This window comes from Neolamprologus brichardi, chromosome 4 (genome assembly GCF_056152115.1).
Source record: "Neolamprologus brichardi isolate AB-2024 chromosome 4, ASM5615211v1, whole genome shotgun sequence".
Classification (NCBI taxonomy): Eukaryota; Metazoa; Chordata; class Actinopteri; order Cichliformes; family Cichlidae; genus Neolamprologus; species Neolamprologus brichardi.
This window is the reverse complement of record NC_142107.1, coordinates 11290427-11310781: the sequence shown is the minus strand read 5'-3', so window position 1 is coordinate 11310781 and position 20355 is coordinate 11290427. Positions and strand designations below refer to the sequence as shown.

Sequence of the window (20355 nt, the reverse complement as noted above, 5' to 3'; positions counted from 1 at the left end):
AAACTCCAAAACGCGCAGTGTTGAGCTTTTGTTACCTAGTGGCTACACAAGCCACCAAGTACCAACAACTGGATTTGGTGTGTGGTAGTAAAAGGTAAATGAACATTTTTTTTAATTATTTGAATATATATGAGTGCTTGTGTATAAATACACAAACAATACACGTATGCTTTCAATTGTGTAATTTAAGTGATCTAGGTAGCTCTGTTTTGGAAGTTCAGTTAACGCTAGAAAGTTTGTACATGCTTTGTCTCTAGAGGCCACCGTATATATTTATATATAAACATATATAAATAAAACCACGTTTTGTTTTGTTTTTTTACATTAGTAATTCCTTTTGTGCATAATTTTATATTGTTGTTAATAATAAATTAACATCACTACTACTTTGTGATAGGAATGATCTCTAAATTGATATTCTTTGTAAAAGATATGATTGACCTATTTTTGACCAATTTTAAGTCAACAAGTCATTTATAACAGCTTAAATTCAGTGCCAAGGTAGTTATCCCCGACAGAATTTGTTTTCCCTGCATCAGGTGAATTTGCCTGGTAGGGAGAGCGGATCCAATTAACTTCGCCTCCATAACAATCAGAAGCTGAAACCTGCAGTCAGCTGAGACTGAAGAAGTTACTTGGACGAGTGACAAAACATTCCTCCCACTGAAACCAGTTCAGATGAACAGAATCAACTTTTTGGGGATTCTAGTTTCTGTTTCTTTGTTACTCCCGAATTCATCAAAGAGGCAACCTGGCTGTCTGTGTAAATGCTGATGCTTTCAAGTGTCATAGCAACATTTACTGTAATTGAAGCAAATATCCCGATTTCGACTCGGATTTGTTTGAGTACAATTATCCTTTTGTGTTAACTGTAAAAGGGATACTGTAAAGTTACTATATTTAAGCTACAACTAGATGTAGAAGACTGTAGCCTTACCTGGTTTTAATTAATAATTCAAAGAAAAAAAATCCCCCAAAACACTAACAGGTCATGAAAATTCATTCAGACTTAGCAATTTGATGATTCATCCACCTTAATTATTAAAAAGCATCAGTATCTGTATCAGAATCTTTGAGACTGGGCCTGTGTTTACAAGGTATCAGATGGATACCAAATCACATCACTAGTGTGGGGACATTCATGAATATCCTATTGTGCCCCCCCTCCCTGAACACACCACAACACCGCAAAAACCACACCTTCCCACACATTGATACGAGATTACATTATTCAGAAAAATTCTTTAACTTTTAGGCTGATTTGGATTTGCAATGTTTTTATTGTGTTAGGAAGAGCCAAATACAACTCAACCACAAAAGGAATCAGTCAATACTTCTGGTCAAGTAAGTATAAAAAACTGTTTCATGACACTCCTCTTCAGTATCTGTACTGCAAGTTACATTTTTAAGTAAACATTTTACATAGCTTTGCACTTAGCTTTACCTACTCTGCAAACAAAACTATAAAGAAACAGCTGATTTCGATCAGGTAGGGATTACTGAAATTCAGATAATGAACCAGCATGCTTTCCTTCATTCATACAGTGGAATGCAAAAGTTTGGGCAACCTTGTTAATAGTCATTATTTTCCTGTATAAATCGTTGGTTGTTACAATAAAAATGTCAGTTAAATATATCATATAGGAGACACACACAGTGATATTTGAGAAGTGAAATTAAGTTTATTGGATTTACAGAAAGTGTGCAATAATTGTTTAAACAAAATCAGGCAGGTACATAAATTTGGGCACTGTTGTCATTTTATTGATTCCAAAACCTTTAGAACTAATTTTTGGAACTCAAATTGGCTTGGTACGCTCAGTGATCCCTGACCTACATACACAGGTGAATCCAATAATGAGAAAGAGCATTTAAGAGGGTCAATTGTAAGTTTCCCTCCTCTTTTAATTTTCTCTGAAGAGTAGCAACATGGGGGTCTCAAAACAACTCTTAAATTACCTGAAAACAAGGACTGTTCACCATCATGGTTTAGGGGAAGGATACAGAAAGCTGTCTCAGAGATTTAAGCTGTCTGTTTCCACAGTTAGGAACATATTGAGAAAATGAAAGACCACAGGCTCAGTTCAAGTTAAGGCTCGAAGTGGCAGACCAAGAAAATCTCGGATAGACACCATTCTCACGAATGGTGAGAACAGTCATAGTCCACCATTTGTCAGACCAGCACGAAAGACCTACAACATCATCTTGCAGCAGATGGAGTCACTGTGCATCGTTCAACCATTCGGCACACTTTACACAAGGAGATGCTTTATGCGAAAGTGATGCAGAGGAAGCCTTTTCTCTGCCCACAGCACAAACAGAGCCGCTTGAGGTTTGCTAAAGCACATTTGGACAAGCCAGCTTCATTCTGGAATAAGGTGCTGTGGACTGATGAAACTAAACTTGAGCTATTTGGGCATAACAAGGGGAGTTATGCATGGAGGAAAAAGAAAACGCCTTTCCAAGAAAAACACCTGCTACCTACAGTAAAATATGGTGGTGGTATGAAAAGGAAAAAAAAATAGAACGCATAATGGACAGGTTTTTGACGGGGCATCCACACAAATGCAAAGCAGGAGATGAAGGATCGCCAAATATGTTTCCAAACCAACCTTTCAAGCCAAAGACTAGCATATCGTCCCTTTGGCTTCACCTGCACAAGTGCCAAGGTAGGTCTCCTCTGCAGAATTGGTTTTCCCTGCATCGGGAGCATGCGCTGGGCTCTCCATATCACGGACAAACAGTATGCCACATTCTTGATTTTTAATTCAGAAACCAATGGCGTAGATTTGGCATGGACAGAAGGGACATGTCCCCACCAATATCCAGCGATTATTGAATTATCCCCACCAATAATTTGATCTCTTCGAGTAAAGAAATCAAACCCGATAGAAAGAAAAAAAATGATCTGTCAGCGTCTCATTCACCCAGCGGTGCAGAAAAAGTTAAATCACGTTCTCTACTGGTGGGGGGTGGGGCAAACATTTTTCTAATAAAACAAAGGGGGCCTAGCAAAAAAAGTTTGGGAACCACTGCGCTAAAGTGACCTGAGTCAAAGTAAAGCCCCAGTCACACAAGCCTAGAGACCAGTCTGTGACTTAAAATCCTTACAACCACCAACCACTAAACAACTGATGTAGTTACCTGATACCTAATACAACATTTTACCCTAACACAGGGGTGGGGAGCTCCAGACCTCGAGAGCGGGTGTCCTGCAGGTTTTAGATATCACCCTGTGTCACCACATTTGAATCAAAGGATTACTTCATTACAAGGCGTCTGGAGAACTAAAAGAAATGTTAAGGGTGTAATTTAGTCATTTAAATTAGCTGTGTTGGATCAAGGACAACTAAAACCTGCAGGACACCGGCTCTCGAGGCCTGGAGTTGCCTACCCCTGGCCTAACAGCTGGCGGTTGCCATTGATGGGGTGGTCACCAACTGTTCTCAAGGTCTGTGTCACTGGCACTGAATGAGGCTGAAAAGTTGACTCATGCAATCATGTTTATTAACAGGTAAGAATATGAAAGTTTTCCATTTTTTTTAATCGCAGTTTGGTAAAGAACAAACTGTTTCTGTACAGTTGCGATGGTTTCCTGTATAAGTTCAAATATGCATACATGTGTAGTAATTTAATTTCAAATACGAAAGTCAAATATTTACATTTATTCTTAGGATTTGCCATCCATAAGTGAAAAAGGTGAGAAAAATTTGTCTCATTCTCATATTAATACATCTGATGTATTTATTTTCATCATTTTTGCAGCATTTTTGCGGTGTATCTAAAATACACCGTGATCACAATTTTCAATCTTGAAAGATTTTTTTTTATCCAATAAGGAAAGAGAAACTCAGATCATTTTCAGGGTGAGTCCAGCCAATGGCAACCACCTCCTAAACGACAATACAACTGTGCAGCAGGATCACAGTCAGGTATATGAAAAGTACTAATGTGCATTTTTTAAATATAATAGCTATAGTATGAACTTGTAAAATCCACACTCTTTACTGTTTTTGAATATCAGTGGGCCACATTTTGCATTACACTGCTTCCTGTTTTCTACTAATTAGTTTTTACTTTCACTTTGACAGAAAAAGAAATACTGTTTGAGGTCAAAGAGATAATGAGACATGTCAGTGAAGGACTACATGGCCGTGACAAGCTCAAACTTTTCCTAAAGTGAGTAATAAAGGTTTCCTTTTTTTTGTTGGACAGAACAGAACACAAAAACATATCAAATTCCTAAGCTGAGAAAATGCACCATTTTAAGAAGTAATTGGGTAATTTTGTATTTGATGTCACCATGTCTCAGAAAGGTTAGGAAGGCAATTTTTTTTAAAAAAAAAATCTAGAAAGTAAGTGTTTGCAAAAAGAAACAGTTGGAGGAACATTTTGCTGTAATTTAGTATAAAGATTTAAACTCTGTCAGAGCTCAACATGGAGCTGTGATTCAGTTCATTCCATTGTTAAGGTGAATTGTACCAGAATCCATCATTTCACACTTCAGAGGTGATCAGTAGCTTTTGAATACTGATTAATATTTCATGTTTTTCCACACATGTTGTCTTCAGAGACGTGAAATTATAAATATCAGGTCTAAACATTGTAATAGTTTTTTTTAAACAAATTTTCAAAAATAAATCTCAATCATCCAGGTAAGTAGATCCCATTAGTTGATCAGTGGTTGTTGATAAATGGTCATGACAATTTGCATATTAATCATCAAGGAAGTGACCTCACAGTCCATTGTTCATTCAGTGGGCTAGTTTATAAGCCTGAGGAAACCTGCAGTCAGCTGAAACTGAAGAAGTCACTTGGATTAGTGATAAAACGTTTCTCCCACTGAAAACGCCAAGTCCAGATGAACAGAATCAACCTTTTGGAAATCTTTCTGATTTTGCCACATTTTAAGTTTAATGTTCCTAAGAATGGGTGAGTTAATCCATATTTAAACTCTTTCAACAGGGATAAAATCAAGGATTTGGAGACAGAAAGGAGACACCTGGTTGGTGTCTTTGGTAAAACTGGGGCTGGAAAGAGCTCTTTAATCAATGCCATCATAAATAAGGAGGGCCTGTTGCCTTCTGGAAGTGTCAGTGCATGTACCTCAGTGATGATAAAGGTGGAGGCTACTAATGGATCAAAGTATGAGGCACACATTGAGTTCATTACAAAAGAGGTAAAATGAAATATGAATATGGTGATTCTTGAAGTAAAGTAATGTCTTAGAAAACTGCTTTACTAAAATTAAGATCTAATTTTTTTTTTTAGGACTGGGAAAATGAGGTGCAGTCCTTAAAACAGGCTCTTGAATATCATGAAGATGATGATGATGATGATGGTGGTGGTAATGATGATTGTCTTGACCCTGATGGAAAGTTATCAGCGCTGTATGGAGAAGAGTGGAAAGAAAGATCCACTCACAGCCTCATGGACAACAAATATTTCAGAGATATTCCAGAGTTTCTGAAGCCCAAGATAAAAAAATTGGAAAGTGACTCAGTAAGTGCAGTAATACAGACCAAAATAAAATCTGGTTCTTCTTCTAGAACAAAGGAATACTTGCAGTTTAAAGCATATATTAGACCACAGTTTGGGTGAGATACATAGCAGTGTCTGGCTTATGAACATCACATAGTGAGCAGTCAATAGTTACCCAAGCAGCGTTAAGCTACCCTGATGCTGCACCTTTGCAGCAGGAAGATGTCCACGCTATGTAATGCCTCCCTAATGGAAAGTGCAGACAGAGACAAAGCACTGATGAAGCAGATATTGCTGAGCAGATATATGTCGGCAATATGTTAATAGGCCTCATTTCCAGAATGTTTGACATCCATCAAACAAGAAACAAAAAAACAAGTGAAATTGTGGTGGTTAAAATTTTATGGTTTACTATCCTGTTGCTGTCTGATTATCCTGTTACTATGGAGCTTGCAGTTTTCTTTGTGGAGGTGTTGAAGAGTTTCACATTTGTAAAACTCCTGCTCAGAAGGTCGAGCAGGTCACCTACTAATCGCAGGGTTGGTGGTTTAATCCCTGGCTCCCTCAAGTCTGCATGCCAAATATCTACAAACCCCCAGTTGATCTTCGATGCATCCATCAGAGAATGAATGTTTGTAAATGTTAGCTAGAAATAACATACCCAGAAAAAAGTGCTTGGGTAATGAGGCAAGTTTTATAAAGTGCTTTAAATGTTTACATGCAGTAAAAGAAATCACTATATAAGAACCAGGCCACTTACTGTGATCCACAGTAAAATATGAAAAAGGTTTCCTTTCTTTCTTTTTTTTAAATAAAAAAAATCAAATTACTTTGGATTTATTTTCCTGGTTTTCATTTCAGATTTTTGAGATAGGATGTCTTATTTTAATTTCCCATCTTCTTTTTCATGCAATCATTAAAATCTTTTTTATGAGCACATACATTTAATTGACTTGTATTTGTCTTGTTTGTTTGTTTTTGCAGGCTGAAGGGTTGTCTGAAAAATTTGTGAGATATACAAGAAGTGAGTCAAATGAGACAGAAGAAGTAAAGAGGTGGTACTGGCCACTTGTGAAGTGTGTGACTGTCAAAGTGCCAGACAATGATTTTCTTGATCATGTCACACTCGTGGACCTTCCTGGAAACGGTGACTCTAACAGAAGCAGAGATCAAATGTGGACAGAGGTAATTCACAGAAGTCATGTCACCTTTCTTCAAAGCATTAGTTATTTATAATTTACATACATTCATTTCCTTTTCAGTTTATTGCCAGTTGTTCTACAGTTTGGATTGTGACTGAAATGACTCGAGCAGCATCAGAAAGAGAAGCCTGTGACATCTTGGAAGATGCCAGCAGCCTGCTGGGAAATGGTGGCGAGTGTCAACAAATTCATTTTATCTGCACCAAGTCAGATCATGAAAAACCAGATGATATGTAAGTCAAATATACAAAAAAAATCAAATTACAAAGAAAGTTACACAGATAGTTACAGATACACATGGTGACCATATGATTCACTTTTTTGTTGCTTTAATGTTTAAAAGTCATTATTAAAAGTTATACATTTAAAAAAAAATCTATGGATATGTGTTTTAATAAGTTTCTAATTAGATAAATACTGTTGTGGAAATTTGATTAACAAAGTCCACAGACACATTCAGCTGTAAAGAACATTCTTTATTATCATGCGCATGAGAGAGAGCACACGCAGTGAGGCGCCGTCATGCAGTCTCTGAAACAGAAGTGCAGCTCTCACACCTTTATTTATTCCCAGAAAAAGGGAGGAAGTCCGAAAGTGCTCATACAACACATCACGCAGCTCGCTCTGAAACCTAACTGAACAATGCGTATCCTGTTTCATGCTCTTGGCGTTATCACCACCTGCAAAAGGAGTTATTTTTTCAACTACTGAGGCTGAAATAAGTTCATCTAGTTTTAGACTGTTCAGTGGAAGTTTTCTTTACGGTGCCACAACTAAGTATGTACACAAATGCTTACACCTTAAATGAGAATAATAGAAATTTTTCATTTCAATACTAATAATAAATTACTTTTATATCCCTTTTTTTTTTCCTTTCTAAAAGAAAGAAAACCAAGAATGCAGTGATGAAGGAATTCAAAAAGCGGAAAATGATTACGGTAAATTTACAATCTGACAGCAAAATCTAAAACAATTATCTTCTAAAACTGCCCAAAAAATAAAAACTGACTAACAAAAATGTTCTCAGAATCACTTCAGTGAGGATTGTTTCCAAGTCTTCACAGTGAGCTCCAAAGAGTTCCTCAAAGGGGAGAATGTAAATCCAGATGTCAATGGTAGGTGAAGTCACTACCAGTGATGGTATGTTTTTGTGTAACAGAAAATGTATTGCTCAGATTTATATTTCTTTTTCAATTCTTTACAGAAATACTGAAACTTAAGGAAATTTTGAAAAATCTAAATGACGCTCATTCAGAGACCTTAAACTATGTGTCTGGAGCTTATGGGATTCTGTCTTTGATTCAAGGGGCCAGAAGTGGAGAATTGGTAAGATCAGGCAATAAAGCCTCATTCATAATCTTCTTAAAGGTCATAAAAAATACATAAAATAAAAATGTTCATAGCCACTAAAGTTTACTAACATATATTGTAAGGCATGCTGACCTTCACTGAAAATGTGGGATACTGGACATCATAAGTCTATATGTGGTAATTTATTATTAGTGATCGAAAGGTGAGAGATTATTTGGAAGAACTGAATATTATTTATTGAGATACAGAATTTGATTAAATAGTTATTTACCAATGAGACTCCAGTGAACCAATGAGAGCACAGATGAAATGATGGGAGTTAGGACAGGACCCCGAGAGTCTAGATTGTTGGGGTAGTGAAGATGGTAGTTTGGATGGGGCTCTGAGTAGGGGTGGGTTTTGATTTTTGATTTATCGATTAAAATCGATTGGATAACGTGATATCGATTCATTAAAATCCTGAATTGATTTTTTTAATATAAATTTATTTTGCCCAAACACCAGAATCTCAGGTTAAACCTCACAAAATTTCAACAACCACCAAACAGCTAAAACAGTAAATGAGAGCAGGTACACGGATTCTGCACAAAGACGTAAACACAAAGCGCAGACCCGCCGACGGATCAGAATCAGTGAGATGTCGCCTTTCTCACCCGACGGCAGGGACACGGTCGGGGCTGAATGCCGACAGCTGGCTGATTCTGATCCGTTGGCGGGTCCACGCTTTGTGTTTACGCCCTTTTTGTCCTGATTCTGAAGCTGCAGCTTGTATCTCTCTCCAAACAATATTGACTGAACCAGCAGCAAAAGAAGCAGCAAACTACGCTTCACATAAACATCGTCATGAATTCCCTCTAATTGTTTTGCTGCCACCTCGATAAAATCACACTACATGCACAGCTCTCTCTCTGTACTTCAAGATCAGTTTCCTGTCTAAAAATCTTTTTTCTGCATTATTCGCTTGCTTGTTATGCACAAATCTACCGTTGTTTACAGCGCTGCCGGCCGCTGTTTTTTCCTTTTACTTACTTCTGAAAAGAAAGCCTCATTTCTGCTGTTCAATACTGAACAAATTTAAACTTTTTAAAATTATGCAAAATTGCAAAACGCTCACCTGTGTCTCTAATAAAACCGCTGTAACTTTGCTCTGCTTTATGTCAGCATCATCACATAATGTTCATATGGTTATTAATGGTTTTGTTTTGTTTTTGATCGACTGCAGAATATTTTTATAAAATCCCAGGCCAGGAAAATCACCTTCATGTTTTTCTGTGTTTTATCCTCAGCTACTTTGACACAAAGGCATCTGCTGTGACGCTCACACCTTTGATTATGTCTCACAAGTGTCAGATTTCTTTTTATAGATGTAAAAATATAGAAATGTACTGATGCATGATCTGAATTATGTCTGAGGCAAAATTTCCCGATTCAAATTGAATCGAATCGAATTGTGGATCAAATCGATTCGGGACCTTGTGAATCGGAATCGAAGCGATTCTAGAAATGAGTGACGATACCCAGCCCTAGCTCTGAGTGAAGGGTGAGGTGAAGATGGGGAGGAGGCGAGTTGCATGGATGAGAGTCTGTAAGGCAGAATGACAGAAGAGCATATAAAAGCACAGAGAACAGAGACTGATTGGCCTGCAGAAGGCAAAGAAAAAATTATTGGACTAGGGTAATGAGGTCAATAGTGTGGGAAAATGGAAGTGACATAATGAATAGACAGAGGCAGACAAATGCAAGGCCCAGAATTTGAACAGAAAAAATGTGCGAATGCCAGATATAAGTACGCTGTTCGCTTTATAACTAAAAATGAGCAAATGCTGAAAGCAGATTCTTTGGCCAGGAAAATGCTGTGTAATAATATGGCAGATTTTTGGAAAGAGGTGAAAGCTCTTAATAACTGTAAACCATCTCTACCATCAACTGTTGAGGGTGTTTCTGGGGCAGATAACATTGCAGCATTATGGAGACAGCATTACAGTGCGTTGTTTTGTTGTTGTTTTTTCATATTTTTATTGAGAGACAAGTGTACATTAGTTTACAATGATAATACAATCTGTTCCCCTCACATATTTTTTAGTTTTTCTTACATGAACAGATACGATAATACACACACACAGGCACACCCACACACACGCTTAAATAAAATTGAAAAAACAAACAAACAAAACAAAACCTAAGAAGAAACCCAAAACAAACACAAACAACAAACCCCAAAACACACACACAAAAAAAAAGGGCGGGGGGGGATATGTTATTAATCAGCTGGTAGAGCATTTAATGACTTGCAATAGTTTACGAAGGGGCCCCAGATACGATAAAATTCTCTGTATTTGCCCTTTGCCACAAGGCCTATCTTTTGCAATTTAAGAAATGACATCACATCTCTAAACCAAAAAGAAACTGAAGGTGGCTTTGAAGATTTTCAAAGGAGTAAGATGCAACATCTAGCCAAAAGTGATGTAAAGGCTAATATTTTGAAGTGTGTAGGGTCGGTTAGACCAGTGTTGACTGGAAGCCCAAAAACAGCTAGAAAAGGGTCCATGCAGATTTGGGTCCCAAGAGCCTTGGAAAGAATAACTGAATACTGACTCCAGAAGCCATGGAGTCTTGGACACAGAAAGAACATATGGCCCAGGTCACATGGGGTGGCATGACATCTCTCACACTGTTCCATCACTTGTGGGTAAATCTCAGACAGACGAGACTTTGAATAGTAAACCCTGTACAACACCTTGAACTGGATAAGTTATAACCTGGCACAGGACGTACTATAACGGACATTGGATACTGCTTTCTCCCATTGCTGATCCGAAAAAATTACTCCTAACTCCCGCTCCCAAGCCCCCCTAATTTTAGCAACTGAATGGACATTTAAATCCATAAGTTGTTTATATATTAAAGATATAATTGACTTCTTATTGGGTTTAAGGGATAGGAATTCCTCTCACGGTTGGACATTTGGAAGAAGAGGGTAGGAGGGGAAGAGAGCAGAAGTACAATGCCGTGCCTGAAAATAACGGAATAGATTGGCAGCCAGAAGATTTGTTTCTGAACACAGGTCTAAAAAAGTTAAGAAAGTGCCATCTTTATAGAGATCCTTAAACGTGTTAATACCATGACGCTTCCACTGTACATAGGTACCATCAATGAGGCCAGGAGTAAACAGATGGTTCTGTGTGATGGGCATGTGTACTGATGCAGAGATGTACTTAAAATGACTCCTGAATTGTGACCAGATCCTTAGACTAGACTGTACCACGGGATTTTGGGTGAAATGAGAAGGCTTAAGTGGAAGTGGAGAGAACAATAAAGCTTCTAAGGATGAGGAAGTGCACGACAGGCGCTCCAGTTTGCACCACAGCAGTTCTTGAGATTCAAGCAAATGGGTCAATTTGTGAATATGAGAGGACCAATAGTAAAATAAAAAGTTAGGCAAGGCAAGACCACCATCAAATGTCAGTCTCTGTAATAATGATTTCCTCACCCTGGGATGTTTCCCTCCCTACAAAAACGATGTAACTAGGTGGTCTAACTTTTTGAAAAAAGTTTTAGGTAAAAATATAGGAATATTCTGAAACAGAAATAACAATCGAGGCAAAATGTTCATCTTTACAGCATTGATCTGACCAATTAGGGACAAAGGTAGCGATTTCCATCTGTGAAAATCTGATTGAATTTGAGTCATTAAAGGGGAGAAATTGGAAGAGTATAGAGAAGACAAAGTACGAGTCACGTTAACTCCCAAATATTTAAAGCCGGCAGGGCTAAGTCTAAAAGGAATGTCAGATTGTTTATGTGTAAGACTTAAAGAATTTATGGGGAAACATTCACTTTTAAGAAGATTTATTTTGTAACCTGACAAAGAGCCGAACTTGTTTAATAGAGACACAATCGATGGTATGCTAGATAAGGGATCAGAAACATAAAGAAGCAGGTCATCTGCATATAAAGACAATTTTACGTCAAGGCCTGACCGGGAAATACCATGAAAATGAGGAAGGGCCTTCAAAGCTATAGATAGGGGTTCAATTACAATAGCAAAAAGTAGGGGGGACAGGGGGCAACCCTGTCTCGTGCCGCGTGACAATGAGAAGTAGCCGGAGGAAACACCATTTGTATAGACACTGGCTTGGGGTGCCTTGTACAACAGTCGAATCCATGAAATGAATCTGTCCTTGAAACCAAATCTTTGTAAGACCGCAAAGAGAAAGCTCCACTCTACACGATCGAAAGCTTTCTCAGCGTCAAGTGAGATAACTACTTCTGGATTAGTGGTCGAGTGTTGGGAAAGAATGACATTCAAAAACGTGCGGACATTAAAGAACAGCTGGCGGCCTTTAATAAAGCCATTCTGTTCATCTGAAATAATAGTAGGAAGAACCTTTTCAAGGCAAATTGCTAAAATTTTTGCCAAGACTTTAACATCCACATTCAGCAGTGAAATAGGCCTATATGAGGTGCAAGACGTAGGATCCTTACCCTTCTTTAAGAGAACAGTAATTAGTGCTTGAGACAATGTAGGGGGCAATAGACCACGTTCAAAAGATTCATTATACACTGAAAGAAGTAGTGGGGCTAACTTGTCTATAAATGTTTTTAAAAATTCAACTGAAAACCCGTCAGGTCCTGGTGCCTTACTATTGTGCATGGTCTTGATTGCATGCACAATTTCATCCAACCTAAAAGGGGCATCTAATTGTTCAGCTATAACAGGATCGACAGTGGGCATTGTAAGACCGTTAAAAAAAGAATCCACCTCAGAGGCGTCAGCAGCAGATTCAGATTCATATAGGGAGGAATAATACCTCTTAAACACCTCATTTACTTCCTTTGGATCAGAGACCAAGTTGCCTGCCGCATCTTTAATTTGAGAAATTAATCGAGAAGAGGCCTGACGTTTTAACTGATGGGCCAAAAGCCTTCTGGGCTTATCACCAAGTCGCACGCGCACGAAGTAAAAGACGTTCAGCATCTGCCGTAGAAAGTAAATCAAATTCGGTCTGCAAGTCAAGTCGTCTTTTATGCAAATCAGGAGTGGGATTGGCAACAACATGTCTATCTATGTCACAAATTTGTGTAGTCAAAGTTTGAAGTTTGGCTTTGTGGTTTTTAGTGGAATGGGCAGAGAAAGAGATTATTTGCCCACGCACATATGCCTTAAGAGATTCCCAAAGCAATGACCTCGTAACAGTATTGCTGTCGTTAAACACCATAAATTCATCAATTGCGGATTTGATAAAGGTAACAAATCCCTCATCCGAAAACAACAAAGAGTTCATCTCCAGGGTGAGGAAAAAGAGGACTGGGCTATGAGCTTGATGTCAACGCTAAGTGGTGCGTGATCGGAAATGACAATTGGATGATATGTAGATGACAGTACTTTTGGAATAAGGGAACCGTCCACAAAAAAATAATCAATCCGCGAAAAGGACTGATGTACCTGAGAAAAGAAAGAGTACGCTCTGGTAGTAGGGTTAGAAAACCTCCAGGGATCTACAAAACCATTCTGAAACATAAACTCTGAAATAGACTTGGACATAGAGGATTGGGTCAGGGTCCGAGGATTCGAGCGATCTAAGGCAGGATCAATAACACAGTTTAAGTCACCACCCAATATCAAAAGATGAGTATCAAGGGAAGGGAGACTACTCAAAAGTGCATCTGTAAAACCTGGATTATCAAAATTCGGCGCATACACATTGACTAAGAGGACGGGTACATTGTACATGGTGCCTACAACAACCAAATATCTCCCGTTTTTGTCAGCTTTAATCTCAGAGGCTGTAAACTGTACCCTTCTGTTTATTAAGATCCCCACCCCCCTGGCTTTTGAATTAAACATTGAATGGAAAGTATGTCCCACCCATGGGTACCTGAGCCTAAGATGATCCCTATTTCGCAAATGGGTCTCTTGCAAAAACATTACATCACTCTTTAAACGTTTAAGATGCGAGAATATTTTAGATCGTTTAATTGGGCTATTCATACCTTTGACGTTCCAAGTTAAAAATCTAATACCACTATTGCCTAAGGACTGACCTGAAGTGCTGATCATTGCAGAAAGATAAAAGAGAAAATACTTATTTCTTCAACAACAGAAGTACAGCTTCAGAATAAAAATAATAATAACACGTCAAACACACCCTCCCGCCTCCCCCCTGCACAGCAAAAGCCCCCATCCCCAAACGATGGAGACGGCAGTTCACGCTCCCACCTGGAGCAATCTGAACAAAAACGTTCCCGACTACGAAACGAACCGTATCAAACCAAAGCTCCAACAGAGTCATTTCTCAATAGATTGAAAGGCACAAATAAAAATAAAAATAACACAATTATATTTTACTATTAGACAGGTAAAACAAAACAAGTGTTTGGCAGAGTAACAAACTTAGCTTACCACAATGATGTTTGGATTTGAAGCTGGCGACGGATCTCATTGAAAGCCGCACGGGCCCGTGCTGTCTTAGCGGTGTGGTCGGGGAACACAGAAATGGTCATATTATTTATCTGTACCCTCTGCAGCTCCCTGGCCTTCTGGAGAATCCTAGCACAGTCCGTGTAATAGTGCAGCTTCACAACCATAGCGCGGGGACGTTCACCGGTGTTAGGTTTGCGGGCCAAAGTTCGGTGGGCTCTGTCTACAAGCGGCTCCTTCCCAAGCTGAAACGCCTCCATCAACAGCACGGACACATCTGTAGCAGACAGGACGTTCTCCTCTGGCACACCAACAATGCGGATATTATTGCGGCGAGACCTGGACTCCAAATCCTTGCATTTATTCTCCAATTTGGCAAACTCCTTTGACATCGCATCCACTTTGGCTTGGAGGTGGACAATATCATCCGTGCATGTGGAGAGAGAATGTTCCATCTCCGTAACTGTGCTTCTGAGGCCAGCAAATTCCTTCCATGGTAGTTATATCTGAGGAAAGGTCCGTTTTTAGTTGCTGTATGTCGGACCTGATAGACGTGAGATTCTCCGCAAACGCTGCCGTCAGTTCCTTTTTAAACAGTGTTGAAATTTCTTCACGAAGTTCAGAGAGGAGTTCAGCCTTCGTGAACTTTTCCGTATCGACGAGCGGCGTGTCGGGCGACCCAGGCAGTGGCGAAGTTTTACCACGAGGCGGGGATGCAGTGTTAGCAGCAGGCCGCAAGTTCGGCTGAGAGGTGCTTGCGCTCTTATTAACCTTACGCGACATTCTAAACACAAAAAGCAAAAACAGTCTTGTCTCGGAACTATACAAAAAAAACCCCTCAAAATGTGCCTGGAAATGCTAGATAATAACTAGACTCTGCAGGAGCTGCGCTCGGTGTGACCTACGCCATAGTCACATAAACTGGAAGTCCCACAGTGCGTTGTTTAACTGTATAAAAAGTGATCCATATGAGGACAATCTTGACATGAGTAATGACACAATAAGTGTAAGGACACATGAAGTATATGAAGCCATTCATAGGTTGTCTGATAATAAAGCTTCTGGTTTGGATCACATCACTGCAGAACATTTAATACATGCTAGTTTAAGGCTAGCTCCTCTTTTAGCACTCTGTTTCACTGGGTTTATGATTCATGGCATATTACCAGACTCAATGCTGTGTATTTTACTGGTACCAGTTATGAAAGACAAAGCTGCAAAAGTGAGCTGTTTGGATAATTACAGGCCAATTGCACTAGCCAGTATTTTATCTAAGGTGTTAGAAAGAATCTTGTTTGATAGAGTTAGTGTGTTCATCTCTTCTCTGGATAATCAGTTTGGCTTCAAACCAAAGCACGGCACTGACATGTGCATATATGCACTCAAGGAAATAGTCAGTTTGTATAGGGCTAAAAATTCATCTGTCCTCATGTGTTTCATTGATGCCTCTAAGGCTTTTGATCGAGTGAACCACAGAAAACTTTTTGATAAATTGAAGACACGGAGTATAGAGTTCCTCAATACATCGTGAGGATTCTCTCTTACTGGTACGCTCATCAGAACACGCAGGTTAAATGGGGAAGCAGTATTTCTGCCCCCTTTGGTGTCAGCAATGGTGTCAGACAGGGTGGGATTTTGTCTCCAATTTTATTTAATTTATATGTTGATGATTTGTCCATACAGCTGAGAGCCTGTAACACTGGGTGTATATTAGGTAAAACATTGATAAATCATCTTATGTATGCAGATGACCTGGTTGATTTTAGTCCAAGCAGTGCTGGGTTACAGGATCTTCTTAATGTCTGTACTGAATATGGTGTGCAATATGACATTGAGTACAATGCTGCTAAAAGTGCTGTTTTGATATGTACAACCAAGCAGGATAAACAGCTAAATTTCCCTTTGTTTAAACTGGCACAAAAACTCTTGAAGTTCATAAAAAGGTGAAATACCTCGGTCACTTTATTACTGAGCAAATGAATGATGATGATGATGACATATACAGACAACGATGTAAGCTCTATGTGCAGGCAAATACTATTGCACGCAAATTCAGCTTTTGTTCACTTCCAGTTAAAGGGGCTTTGTTTAAAGCGTATTGCACACCGCTATATACTGCCCCCTTGTGGTCATCCTACAAACAATGTAGCATGCTGAAGCTGCATGTTGCATATAATGATGCGATGAGAATCCTTTGCAGGATACCTAGAAGTGGTAGTGCCAACCAGATGTTTGTAGCTGTGGGTGTTTGGACTTTTAAAGCACTTTTAAGAAAGTTAATGTTCAATTTTAGAGAACGACTGGATGGTTCGAGTAACAGTATAATTTTAGCACTTACAGATCCGACAGTGAGTGGTTCCCGTTACTCATCCAGTCTGAGAAAGCACTGGTGAAAGTGTTTGTGTATTTATTGATTTATTTTAAGTAATTGTATTTCATGTATATTATGGTTTTATATTTTTACAAATGCTTTATATACTTATTTATATACATATATATATTTAATGGTTTATACCTTGTGTTGGGGGGGGGGGGTTGTGTGTGTGTTTCTGTCTTGTTTTTATGGACATGAAGTCTGCCAATAAAGATTGAATTGAATTGAAATGATGACAGACCTATCTGACTGAACTTATGCATGAGATTCATAAAAACTTGGGTTTGTCAAGACCACCTCAAAAACGAGTAGAGAGCCAATAAGTTATGTTTTACTGCTTTAAATAATGATCTTTCTTTTATTTCAGGTTGAACAAAAAAACGATGTGTGTGCAGTCCTTGAGGGAAACTTGAGCATCCAACTTAATCGAGTCAAAAAAACAATTGAAGACATTACAAAAGCTTTTGAACAATGCCTAAGTGAGGGAGTTGAAAAATCAAAAAAAGCATGTGAAAAAAAACTGAAGCCCTTCTTATACCCCAGTGTATGTGTTTTAATTACAACTGGATCAAAACCTCAGGATACTTTGTGACCATGTGTTTAAAAAAAATTAAATAAAAATTCTGTTTTGTTTCAGAAAACAAGTGGCAGATCTTTTCACAAGACGCTAAAGTCTGCAGTTAGGAATGTTGGCATCCAGAAACCAAAAAAAGGGAAGCGAAAAGACCTCAACATGATATTAGCGTCTTGTTTGACTGAAAGCATTGATGAAAAATTCAGAAACACCTTCCCGTGAGAATAATCTAATTCTGAACAGCACCAATATGTACAACAATACATGTATCCAAATTGCAATATATCATAAACTTGCTAATATTGCTATTATAAACCATATCTTTGCCCCATTCAGAAACGACCTAAAATGTGGAAATTTCAATGGGGCCATTGATGCGTTTTCACTCAACACTGATTCATTGATTGAAAAGTACAAAAATGTCAAACTGCAACTGACATTTCTCCAGACAGAGGTAAAAGAACTTCCCTATCCATGAACCTGTTAGCTTAGCTATTATTAGAAAGTCATTCAAACACTGAACTTGTAGTTATTTTACCTTAATGCTGTTTTAAATAATGTTAATCTGTATTTCATGTTCCTAAGGAGAAAAAAATGAAGACAGAGCTCAACAAAATCATCCTCACACAAAAGAAATGGATCTACAACAGTCTGACAGAGACAATCAAGAATAACATGAAAGGATGCTACAAAGGTAAGAAAGAGGTGAATTACCTTATTTTTTGCACTATAAGGCACACTTAAAATCCTTTAGTTTCTCAAAAATCCAGTGCGCCCTATGTATGAATTCTGGTTGTGCTTACTGACCTCCAACCGTTTCATGTGGTACACGACATTCAAAAACCTGTCAAAAAATGTTTTAGTACGACTTTGGTAAGCTACGAAGCCGCACCGCTTGATGGATTGTCTGAACAGTAAAAAAGTAACAAAAGTAACTGAAAAGTAACAAAGGTTTTGATGATAAATTAGGAAACTGTCCTGAGGACACTGGAGGAAACCATGAAGGAATCCATTGAACACTCACTCAAGACTGAGGCCTGCTCACTGCCAGGTAAACAGAATATATAAAGTATTAGGAATCCTCTCAATATAAACACTAACAATAAATATTTAATAAATACTTTGTTTTTAGATGTTTTGAAACATCTTGAGATGGTGAAGAAACACTGTGATGAACTTAATGGCGATCAAGATGAAAAAAGTAACCACACTGGGTAAATCTTAAAATGTCACAAATTGTTTAAAAGGCTGTGATCATGAACTATTTTTCTGATTATTTTGAACAATGTTTTTAGTGCTGTTAGCATTAATCACGATAATATGCGTCATCAAAGTTAACACGATAAACATTTTTAATGCACTCAACCCATCTGTAGTCCAGAATAGACAAACTTCGGACAAACTGGCTGAAATGCATTGACAGAGACATTCAGAGGATTTTGAATCAGTCTGTTCTCCAGATGAGTTAATTATTAATCGTGTTAGTCGTGATGACGGCGTTAAAGCGTCTGCATGAACGCGCTAATGCCGAGTAACCCCTCACAAGGACTAATCTTCGTTAACTCGTTAACGGGGATTTGCCAGTTTTGACGTGTTAACATGGATCGGTTCACGTTAACGAGATTAACGGTGACAGCACTGGTTTTTATTTAAATTTAACTGATCCATCCAGCACCCATTTTTCATTTGCTCCACAGAAACAGCTGAGGCCTGATAACCCACAGGACATCCCTGAGGAAACACTGATTAGAGACACGAGGTCTTTACATATTGTCACAGTAATATTTGTTTTGCTCTCTTTTAATGTTGTGTTGATGTGTACTTTTGACTTTTTAATGAATTTTATACAAAAAGCATCTTGAATATTATAGATATCAATTAAAACTAAATTAAAAAAAATTTAAAAATTTGTAGTATGTTTTTAATCACTTATAGCAGAGCGTGAAGACATGTAATGCATTTCCCCATTTAAACCTGAGATTTATGGTTTTAATTGTAAGAGTCTGAGATTACAGTTTCCAAAAGCATTTTGATTTTGTTGCTTGTTTTAAATATCATAATTTAATGTTTTAAGTTGATGTGTATACTGTTGGTTCATTGGGACGGGAACATTTATTTTAATGTAAGTGCTTATCATAAATAAACATTGAGCCTTATCCACCACTGAAAAGGTACCAATTTTACATCACAGTTCTAATGACAAATACTTGTTTGTTGCAGTTATACAATATGTGTACATGACAAATAGTGAGAAATGGCTCTAAGTAAAGCTGTAGGAAATCATCAGCTACTTCTGTCATCTCCCTGCCATTTTGCTTTTTCTGGGTTTGGAATTATTGGTGAATATATTACAGTTTGAGTTTAGGTTCAGGGTTGTTTCTTTGTTGTTTTTTGTTATGTTAAATATTTAACATTTTAATTACTTCTGTGCATATTGTTAAATTCCTGTTTTGATTTTTGTCTTCAGTAATTCTCTCGTGTTTCTTCCACCCACCATACTTTATTTCTTCATGAAACAGTTCATTCATGTTTAGCATTTACTGTCGTGTTTCCTGTAACCTTAGTAATGTCATTACAAAAAAACGACTTTGTTGATTTTTAAAAATGCTCAGGAAAGGTACTAAAGTGCTTCCTTTATTACCTCCTTCAACATACAGGATTAGGATACACTGGTGAAACACAGATATTTACATCTCATTATTTTAAGTGACAGACCATGCAGTTGTTGAAGAAAAAGATTAACAAAACTGAAATTGTTGCATAGAGCATTTAAATGTTAATTAATCCAGCACACTGTGATGCAGCTAGTATATCATTTAGCTTTCTTGCTTCCTTGTCTGTACTGATTCTAAAAGAATGCATGTATTTGATATTGTATACTGTTCAATAAATCTTACGTGCAAGCAAATATTTATTGTAATCATTAGATAGAAACAGATTTTTTAACCCAGATCTTTTTACCCTAAAATCACCAAAAAATTGCATTGCGTGA

General features: G+C 38.0%; 1 protein-coding gene across 1 annotated transcript; it reads left to right on the top strand.

The window, feature by feature from the left end:
* The first annotated feature begins 4108 nt into the window (after positions 1 to 4108).
* LOC102787959 (nuclear GTPase SLIP-GC-like) lies at positions 4109 to 19212 on the top strand. Its single transcript, XM_087840422.1, has 14 exons — positions 4109 to 4179; positions 4966 to 5179; positions 5272 to 5502; positions 6466 to 6666; positions 6744 to 6916; positions 7567 to 7621; positions 7711 to 7798; positions 7888 to 8009; positions 17427 to 17581; positions 17700 to 17817; positions 17949 to 18068; positions 18333 to 18414; positions 18496 to 18577; positions 19061 to 19212. Exons 1-14 carry the CDS (start codon positions 4124 to 4126, stop codon positions 19068 to 19070), a joined length of 1707 nt encoding a protein of 568 aa, XP_087696548.1. The 5' UTR covers positions 4109 to 4123; the 3' UTR covers positions 19071 to 19212.
* The last annotated feature ends 1143 nt before the right edge of the window (positions 19213 to 20355 follow it).